Source organism: Pelodiscus sinensis, chromosome Z, assembly GCF_052426305.1.
Source record: "Pelodiscus sinensis isolate ZL-2025 chromosome Z, ASM5242630v1, whole genome shotgun sequence".
Classification (NCBI taxonomy): Eukaryota; Metazoa; Chordata; order Testudines; family Trionychidae; genus Pelodiscus; species Pelodiscus sinensis.
In genome coordinates, this window is record NC_143085.1 from 4372922 (window position 1) to 4383367 (window position 10446).

General features: G+C 52.5%; 1 protein-coding gene across 1 annotated transcript in view; it reads left to right on the forward strand.

Moving 5' to 3' along the window:
* LRRC75B (leucine rich repeat containing 75B) overlaps positions 1-7954 on the forward strand; it is a 29004-nt gene extending 21050 nt beyond the window's left edge. The window contains exon 4 of the mRNA XM_075897983.2: positions 6152-7954. Coding sequence (XP_075754098.1) covers positions 6152-6698 — 547 coding nt within the window. The 3' untranslated portion in view covers positions 6699-7954. The remainder of the gene's footprint in view (positions 1-6151) is intronic.
* The last annotated feature ends 2492 nt before the right edge of the window (positions 7955-10446 follow it).

Here is a 10446-nt window from a genome sequence, read left to right on the forward strand (position 1 = left end):
TACCATGGAAGGTAAGGCTGGCAGCACTATACCAAGCCATCCTTACCTCTGCGCTGTGCTAGTGGTGGCTCTGTCTTCAAAGCTAGGCTCCTGTCCAGCAGCTGCTGCTCTCCAGCTGTTCACCATTATTGTAGGATTATTGTAGGGAGGATTGCCATAGGCTGTTTCTCTTATTACTTCTCAGCTCTGAAGGCAATGGCAGCTAATGTTCCCTCTAATCTTTTCCATCCAAGTGTGAATTTTTTCCATCCACGTGTGGAATAATTTTTTATGTGCACCAAGGCATGTGCACCATCAGTATAAACAAAACCTGGCTGTGGGCACTCTGTTAATCAACTGGGCAGCATTGAATCTCTCACAAGATGCCGTATACATGCCCAGTTTACAGGGGATATGGACCAAAATCCTTCCTTCAATAACGTGCAACCTCCCTTACAACTCCTGTTTGGGCAGGACCCCTACAATTACAGCCCTGTGACATTTCAGTCATATCGGTGAAATAATGAAAAGTATGATTTTAAAAATCGTGTGACTGTGAAATTCACCAAAATGGACCATGGATTTAATATAGCCCTTGGCACAAGCGAAGGGGGCACATGCCACACAGCGGCCTTCTCTGCTCAGCCATTGCTGTGAAACCCTGCAGAGCCGTAGGCGCTAATGTAGTAAGTGCCAATCACCTAAGTTGAACCAGGGGCAATTAAATGCAATGGCATTGCTTTGTCATCTAAAGATCGGCTAGCAGAAGGTGCTTGTAATGCACTCGCTGGTCCTGAGATGCTTGGGAGTAGTCAGCATACAGAGCATCAGCCAGGAACATGGCCCATGACTTGATCTGTCGCGTTCCCCAAGCCAGCAGTGTAGTAAACAGAGGAACCCGGGAGCAGAGTGCTCCTTACAGTCCAAAGGCCGTTCAGCAGCTGCTGAGCTCTGTATGACACCATCCAGCCCCTTCTTCGTGCCTCGTGTTACATCCTGGTCACGTGCGTGGTGAAGCAATTGTGGAAATTGCTGGGCGAAGGCCCCCCCACCTCCCACTCCAGTGGGACACAGACACAGCAGCAGCCTGCCTGACTCAGGGAAGGATGAGCTGCACGCGGGGTGTTTCCTCGACCCCCGCCTGCAAAGAAAGTGATCCTGCCTATCTGACATGCAGCCAGGTTTGCTTCACGGCACGGTAACGGCCCTAGCTGCGGCTTTCACTCATGCGAGTGTCAGGGAGGAGTAACTCCACTGCCATCAATGACGTGACACGGGGGCAAAGCTGGTACAGGCAAGGTCAGAACCAGCCAGCGTGTGTTTCAATGTGATTCTGTGTTTAGTATGTGAAGAACGTCAGGGGTCGCACAGGGGTGGGGTAGAATAGTGATGGGTCTCTTCCAGGCTCCGGCCATCCATGACATCAGGGGGAGTTCACCATAACTGGTGGAGATCGTTGGAACGTAACTCTCCCGCTGCTTTCTTCCATGACTTAATCCACAGTGAAATCATCACCATTCTTCACATTTCAATGGACACCCTGAGGCTCCAGAGTGGAAAAAGTCTCGCAAGGGAGCAGGACAGGGTGTACCTCTCTCAAACCTTTTATCTGAGTCAGGCTTCTCCCCAGTATTGCCAGATACCATTGCATTGGTTCGTAGCCAAGTCACACTTTGGAGGTTTCTCTGTGCCACTGTGTGCGTTAGAGGGTTGTGCTTGTTTTTACACAGAAAGCTTAGATTTTCTAAGAGATCTGCTCCAGGAATTATAGTAGACAGGTTCTGTGGCCCGTGTTCAGACTGGAAGGTAACCATGGTCCCGTCTGGCCTTAGAAGCTATGAATCTCAAACCACTCCACCCACAAGATGACAGGGGCTGTATTCGCTCTTCACCTTGTGTTTTACCCTGCCGTTCCCCAACTGTTCCCTGCAATATTTTGCAGAGCTGGTTGTGTGAAACTCACACTGCACCAGCCCCGGAAACCGCAGGGCCAAATGTGAACATCTTCCCTGCGATGTATGTTGCCTTCCCTTCGGGCAGGAAAATGGGGCACCCCAGCCAGTCGAGACAAAAAAGCAGGCCAGGCATGCTGGCATCAGAGCAAACTTGGGGAGGCAGCCAGTCTTGGTGGAAAGAGCGCGACCAGAGGCAGACTTCTTTCGCCCGTATGCATTCCCCCTGCCTCCTCCCAGCTTTTCTCCTGGATAACAAAAAGCCTCTGCACACTGCTCAGCACGCCAGCTTCCTGCAAACTGGTGCTTAACTAATGCAGGAAGCTTCACTGCTGTAGATGAAAGAATCCGTCCACAAGAAATTTTCCGTGTCTGGCCCAAATGCCGTGCCTGCCAGGTCCTAGGGGCCCCGCCCACTTTCCCTCCGCCTTTCCACAATTTGGGGCCAAGAGGAGAGCTCGCCCCTTTTCCATCAGCACAGATTTTCACTGGCCCCTGCTCAGCTCCCCTCGTGCTCGTCGGCTGTGCTGCTGGGCATGCACCATGTACTGCCGTGGTGGCTCTGCTGTGCTGTCACAGTGTGAGGATTTACAGAGCAGCTCTTTCCCGCAGCCGTGAGGGACACCTGGATTTTCTCAGGCAGCACTAGCTCCCCAGCTCAGAAGGGCTTGTTCCTTTGGCCCAGACTTTGCCTGTTTGAGAGCTGTGTGCCCTCCTTTTTCCCTTTTGGCCCTCCCTGGCGTTTCTCTGCAAGCGCCAGCTGGCTCTGCCACCGACTCTCTGTGTGACCTTGGTCAATTCACTTCCCCTTCATTGTCTGAGTCTCCCTGCCTCACAAGGAGGCTGCGTGGATCTGTGGGTGCATAAGAGCTCCGAAGATACAGTCCAATAATTGATTCCCATTTCTGATTAATGGATAGCTTGCCCAGAACTGGGGCGTGGGGGCTCACCCCAGTTGCGAATACACTGGAGCAGGCTGCAACCTGAGCAGTGGCCAGTGGTCATGATGCAGACCCCAGCGTGACCTGCCTGACCTGTGTTGGGGACACCAGTGTTTCTGCTAAGAGGGCCTGCATAGGATTTACCATTTCATGTGGCTCCCTCACTGACGCGAAGGCTGCCATGCTAAGTGACATGGACCAGACCCATCCCCTCTGCTGTCTGAAGCCAAGACTAACCGCTCATGCTGCCTCCCAATCCACACGCGGCTTGGACTTCGTGATCCCTGTGTCCTGCTGCGTCCTGGCGCAGCTCCTGCCAGCTGGGACTTCAGCTGCCAGAGGCACCCGCCACACAGCCGTGTCTGTCTCCCCGGCTAATTGCTAGCCTGCTCCCTCTTTGCGTTGTGTGTTTTGGTCCCCTGCATCCACAGCGTAAACATGTCACAATATTTCCCGGCGCTGCTGTCTCCTGTCAACACTCAACCCGCCCCGAATGAGAGGAGACGCTGCCACCAGCTAATTAGCAGAGAATCCGTGTTCTGGCAGCTCCTCTCTGCACGGAGCCAAGCCATTGGAACAATCCCTTGTATCCCTGGCATGGCACAGGGCCCTTTTCAATCGCCTCGTTAGCATAACCCACCTCACTAGGTCCCAGGGGCTGCCCTATGAGCTGGCTTGAGTGTTTCTTCCGCGGTTTGGCACTGGGTTCCTCAGCTCACTGTCGGAGCACGAGAATAGGCAGCAGCCCAAATGGATTCCAACACACAATTACTTTCCAGCTGCTTCACCTGGCCCTGTGCAAGACCCTGCAACCTTGGGCACAGGCAGCATGTGTGGAGCACAAAGGGGGGTTTCTGCCGTTCTCTCTCCCTCCCTCCTCCCCATCATTGCTTTTAGTGGGTAATGGCCCAGCCCTGAATTTTTTCCCTCTTGGCCCTGCCTGGCTTCTCTCTGCTGTCGCCCTGAGAGAGGCCTGATCTGTGAGCCAGGAACATGCCCCCTCCTGGCTTTTGGGTTCCAAAAAAGAGCTGGATAGATTCATGGAGGTCAGGTCCATCAATGGCTATTAGCCAGGATGGGTAGGAATGGTGTCCCCAGCCTCTGTTTCTCTGGAGGTAGGTGACAAGAGAGGGATCAGGTGAGGATTCCCTCTTGTGTTCCCTTCCTCTGGGGCATCTGGCAAAGCCCCAGTGTGGAGCATTATACACTGCCCACCTGAACCCCCCACTGCTAGTTCAATGACAGCTGCATTTCTGCAATGGAGCAACAGCAGTTTGTGCTGGTTCTTCGTGGCCTTGCAACTCTATCGATCCTGTCCCAACGTGGGAGCTAAGCAAGCAGGGAGTGTGATTTGATAGGTTTGATGCCCCTTTGCATGGGTGCAAATAACCCCACACAGCACGGTGAGGACAGGGGGTGGGATGGGTGGAATGCGAGCGTGTGGGGTGTGAGATGTGTATGGAGGCACACAACTGCTTGCATACGTACCCTCTGCAAACCTACCGCGCAGCCCATGGAGTCTGTAACAATGGCCGTAGAAGGAAGGCTCTCAGGCCAAGTGGCGCCACAGGAACATAAGTCGCTAATTATGGTTATTACTGACTGAGTTAGCGCAGCAATTTCCCATTCCAGATTACAGCTTTCCACACTAGGGCCTCCGTACCGAGGGAGGGACTCTCAGGGACACGCACAGACATTGGAAACTAGCCCAGACACGAAGTGTCGAGTAGGGACAAATTCTGCACGTGCAGAGGGACAGATGGGGCCTTTTCCAGCTCATAGTCCTGCGACTCATCAGAGAGCATCCCAGAGTCCACCGTGCCCTGCAGGCGTGACGTACATAAATATGCTTTCACGGCTACACCTGCTCAGGAGCAATTGCTGCAGAGTGAAGCTGGTGGGATAACACTGTTGTCTCAGGCTTGGTAGAGGGCGGTAGCCCTTTGGCTGTCGCACTCGCCAAGAACACTGACTGTCCTGCCTGCTGAGGATTGCATTTCCTTGCAGCCTCTGAAAATGGCTTTGCAATGAAGTGTGATCACATCCTAGCCACCTCCTTGAGAACAGAGAGTAGGGGTGAGAAATGGTTTAGTTTATTCTTAGGCACCTTGCAGAGCTGGGGCCTATGAAGCATCATGTGAATGGTCCCCATTGACTCCAGCAGGGGCACTTGCGTGCTTCAAATTAGATCTTCAGGGAGGGGAGACTGCTGCACAGAAGATGACCCCAAGAACCATCCTGAGGCTCGGGAGCTCGCTGCACTCGATTAGGGACCCGGCCAACCCATAGACACAGAGCAGCGCAGACCCGTCCGCTGGACGCGGGCTTTCACCAGGGCTATGTCCTACATGCGTTTGTAAAGCAGAAGTCAAGGTGGAAGGATTGGAAGTTAAAGTCACTTTAGACCAGCAATGGGCAACCTGGGCTAGCGAGTGGGCTGCACGAGTGGCTCTCCTTCGTCTCAGTGGGCCACAAGATCGTCCTAACCGAGACAGGCGAGGAGTCCTGTGGCACCTTATAGACTAACTGAAGTGTTGGAGCATAAGCTTTCGTGGGCAAAGACCCACTTCGTCAGATGCATGTACTCTGACAAAGTGGGTCTTTGCCCACGAAAGCTTATGCTCCAACACTTCGGTTAGTCTATAAGGTGCCACCGGACTCCTCGCCGCTTTTGCAGATCCAGACTAACCTGGCGACCCCTCTGATACTAACCAAGACAGGCTCCCAGGATGGGGCAGTTTGCTCACTGCACGTGCGTACCTAGAATTTGTGGGGTGTGCTGGCTGAACCACAGCAGCGCTGGGATGGGATGCACTGGGAGCACACGGCTCCCACAGTCAGCATTGTGTGCAAACGGTATGTGCCCGGGCTTTACTTACGTGTCACTTTTGTAGTATCAGTAGGGAAAAAACCATGCAGATGGAAACCAGCAAAATCTGGCAACCCTGTATCTGACCAGCAGTAAACAAAATGTCTCATGGGCCACAGATAAAATCCCAAGGGGCCACATGCAGCTCGTGGGCCACTGGTTGCCCACCACTACTTTAGAGCCTGATTATTGGACATCAACCTCTGCCACAACCAAAACCCAGAGCTCTGTGCACGGGCCAGCTAGCCATTGGCTTGGGCTGGCCAAGAGGAAATAAATGGGAGCAAGACATCTCGTAAGGGAAATTCCATCCAAGGAGATGTGATTTGCATTCCATTTCCAGATTCCTAACGAGCTCCCTCCCTTCTCCAGGTGCATATTTCTAACAAGTTCCCTCTCTTCCTTATTAGCCTGAAGACCAACCTGCAGAAAAAGCTGAGCCAAGACTCCATGGATTTATCAGGGATCCCCCTGACCATGCGGGATGTCCACCGCATGGCCTATTACCTACAGAACAACGGTGACAGCCTCACGGCCGTAGACCTGAGCTTCACCGAGCTGACCGACGACATGATGCGCCTGCTACTGCCCTTCTTCTGGGCTCTGCCCAGGCTCACTCACCTCTCCCTCAACGGCAACAGGCTGACCCGGGCCACCATGAAGGAGCTGACGGACACCATGAAGGACATGAGCAAGTTCCCCTGCTTGGCCTGGATAGACCTGGGCAACAACGTGGACGTCTCCTCCATGCCGCAGCCCTTGCTGGTGGGCTTGCGCAAGCGCCTGAGCCAGCAGACCACCCTGCCCACCATCTACGAGTCCCTCGACTGCGACGCCGAGCTGCCCGGTGGGCAGGAAGTCAGCCGCCCGGAGGAGAGGGGCGAGGGAGGCCCGCAGCCCGTGGCGGAAGACAGGGACGCCCCCGGGGACTTCCCTCAGCAGTGCTGCGAAAGGTGACGCGGCGGCAGGCCTTGGCTGTCGGACGGAAGCCGCGGCAAGGAGCGTCCCCAGTGCAAGAAGGTCCAGCTTCACCGGCTTCTGCTGGCGCGTCTCTCGCCTTTGCTGACATCCCAGTGAGAGCCTGCCTCCCCCTCCCCCACCGCCACGGCCATCGTCCCCATTCCAGACAGGAAGCAGATACTCACAGCCAGCCCGGCCTCGGAGCAGGGGCTCGTTGGAAGATGGGAATTGAGTTGTAGGGTTCGGCGTTTCCCCCTCAGTCTATAGAGGGCAGCGGCGGTGGGAGGAGAGGGGGGGACCCAAAGCAAAAAGCAATGTCTCCGTCTAGGTGATTTCTTTCCTCCTTTTTCTTCCGTGTGTGGTAGTTGTTGGGGTCTGAGGCCTGCAGTTGTGGAATGGGAGCTGCCACAAGGGCAGAGATTCCGTCCGGCTTTGTTGAATGCATCAGAGACTGAGGTCAGAGCCCCGCAGAGTGTATCTTCCCCTTGAGCCTGGCTCAGTTTTTCTATTTTCCCAGTGTGTGATTTGTAGTAATGTCCAGACAAAGGGAGTTAAAACCAGGGGGCCCAACAGAGTGTGCTGGCCAGCCAGGGGGGTGAGGGCACGTGACTTGGACTTGCAGTGTCAGGATATTTAGGGCCAGGTTACGAGTGGGCATCGGTGGGAGCGTGACAGGGACACTGCTCTGGGGGTGGGGAGCACACGGGGAGGAAAGAACCACTCCTTGTGGATGCACACCACTGGCGTTGCACACTCTGCTTTCGTACAACACAGACAAAACCCGAAGGCAGGCGGGGAAGAAGAGCTCACTGAAAAGTCCATGGATGGTGGGGGCTAGAGGGCGAGACGCAGCAGCGCATCTGGGCACAGCCCACACTGCAGCAGAACTGTGGCTTACTCCCCGTTAGACATTCCGTGCGTCTGACCATCTGTGGCTAAGGGTTTCCTAATATTATAGATGGGGTGGGAATGGCCAAGTCGCCATTTCTGGCACTGTCCAGGGAACCAAACCAGCGACACAAGATTTCCAGTGTTTTCCACATTGCCATGCTGTATGCGATCACAATAAATGGTTCTCTTGGACACGAGCGTAAAGCACTAATGCCATGTGTGAGTGTCTGGATCGTTTGTGCCTCTAGCTTTAGCAGTGCACTGGCTGCAACATATAGTTCAGTGTCCTGGTGCAATGCCCACACAGCACAGGAGAGGCCACAGTGGGCATAGCTTAAATGAATAGCAGCAGTGCTGTTAGGAGAACTGCAATTTGGTTTTCTATGGGAGATGCCTGAGCCCTACTGTGCAAGATGCTGGACACACATGGAGGTACAAACATGGGGCTACGTCTACTCTGGCGCATTCTCAGGCAAAAATTCTTTTGCGGAAGAGTTCTTCTGCAAAAAATCTTCCAGAAGAGAGCGTGTACACTGGCATGTGCCTTTGCGCAAGAGCATCCATGCCAGTGTAAACGCTCTCTTCCACAAGAAAGCTCCGATGGCCATTTTAACCATAAAGGCTTCTTGCGCAAGAAATTCATATGCCTGTCTACACTGGCCTCTTCTGGAAGAGCTCTTGCGCAAGAGGGCTTATTCCTGAGTGGGAGCATCAGAGTTCTCGCACAAAAAGCCCTGATTTTATACAGTAGAACGTCAGTGTTCTTGCGCAAGAACATGTGGCCAGTGTAGACAGGCAGCAAGTTTTTGCACAAGAGCAGCCGCTTTTGTGTGAGATTGTGCCAGTGTAGACACAGCCAGGGTGTCCTCAGCTGTAGTCAAGAGGTGCTACCTGTCTCTGGGGCTGCCCAGTGCAGATCTGCTTAAGAAACCGCTTGCAGTTCCCTTTTTAAAAGCCTCTCTCTTCTCTCCCCTTCCATCCCCCTATTTTCTGATACTGCAGCTAATGCTCTGCAATTAAAAATGATGCTTTTGCCTTCTCTAGCACCGTCTCTATGGGGATCCCAGTATGCTTCTTTCATAAGGCCTGCTTGGGGCTCTGCACAAGATGATAAGTACTGATAAAGAAACTGAGGCCCTCGCCCTGCCCCCCCAGAAGTTAAGTGACTTTCCCAAGTTCATGCAGCAAGCTAGTTGCAGAGCCATGATACCTAGCCTCTTGTCTGAACCATTACACAACAGTGCTTCTCTTTACATCAACCGGGAGTCTATCCGAGGGTGTCGATACCAGGTTTGTTGCCTGCGTAGAATCAGCATTCTCAAGCACATTAATTATCTTATAAAAATTCCTCTCTCCCAGAAGTGGACAGTTTTCGAAGTTCCAGGAGAAGGTTTGTAAAATCCTCTGATATACCTCACCTGTGCAATGTTGTGCCAGAGGAGAAATTTCCTCCTGATTCTAGTCAGCTCTTAGTCTATGAACCAGGAAATCCAGAAGCCTTTAATTTTTAGCTGCCTTACTGGTATAGGAAGCACCACTTTTAATCACATAGGCTGCGTCTAGACTGGCATGATTTTGCGGAAATACTTTTAACGGAAAAGTTTTTCCCTCAAAAGTATTTCCGCAAAACAGCATCTAGATTGGCATGGATGCTTTTGTGCAAAAAGTGTTTTTGCACAAAAGCATCCGTGCCCAGTATAGACGTGCTTTTGCGCAAGAAAACTCCGATAACCGTCAGGCTTTCTTGTGCAAAAAATTAAGGTTCCTGTCTACACTGGCCCTCTTGTGCAAGTATTCTTGTGCAAGAGGGCTTATCCCTGAGCGGGAGCATCAAAGTATTTGCGCAAGAAGCACTGAATTCTTACATTAGAATGTCAGTGCTCTTGTGCAAATTCAAGCGGCCAGTGTAGACAGCTGGCAAGTTTTTGCACAAAAGCAGCCACTTTTGCACAAAATCTTGCCAGTCTAGACGCCACCGTGTGTGAATCTTCTTTTATAATCATACCAGGCTATTTACTTTAACAATATCATGTGGCAGTGAGTTCTGCAGGTTATCTATATGTTGTACAGGGAAATCTATTCTCTTCTTCCCACTTAAAAATTGTGGCCTTTACATTTCATTAGATGCCCTTCTATTTGCCTGATTACTCTGGGAAAAGTTAAATAGAACTATTTAGCTGGTTTCCTCTGTATTACCATCTATAATTCGGTCAAAGTTCCCCTTTACTCTTCTTTCTTCCAAACCAATCAAACCTAAGGGCCATTCTCCATTCACACTGCACACAATGGTATAGTGCAATGGAGCAGAGAAACACGTCCCCTGCCTTTATTGGCTTTTCTCAGCCTGCTTTTGGAATCATCCATGGCCTTGTTATTAGAAGACAGAGATACTATAGTAGTCCAGCATGGGGAAGGCAGCCTTTTGTTGGGGGACAGGTAGCCCAGAAAACTGCCAGTGGCACGCAGGGACCCAAGAGGGAATGTCACTGATTCCAATCAAGCCTCAGGGGAACATTTATACCTTCACACACCAGTTTGGTGACCAACTTGAGTTGCCTTGAGAGGACTCGGTCCACTTCTGGATAGACAAATTGTACACACATGGGCATCTGTTCCTGACAGCAAAACAAGACAGAGCTGTGCTGAGCTGTTCTGGCCCTGCCTCCAGCTGCCATGTGCAGTTGCTGTGGGCTGCTCAGTGTGGCTCAGGCAGGTTCCAGGGCAGCTGGGAAGGAGGAGAAGCAGGAACCTTCTCAGCCACGCACGTGGCTGTGGGGAGACTTGGGCCCTGGCTGCCTCCCTCCTGCTGCTACCCGCACTGGGGAGGCTTGGGGAGATGCGCTCTTCCCGTTGC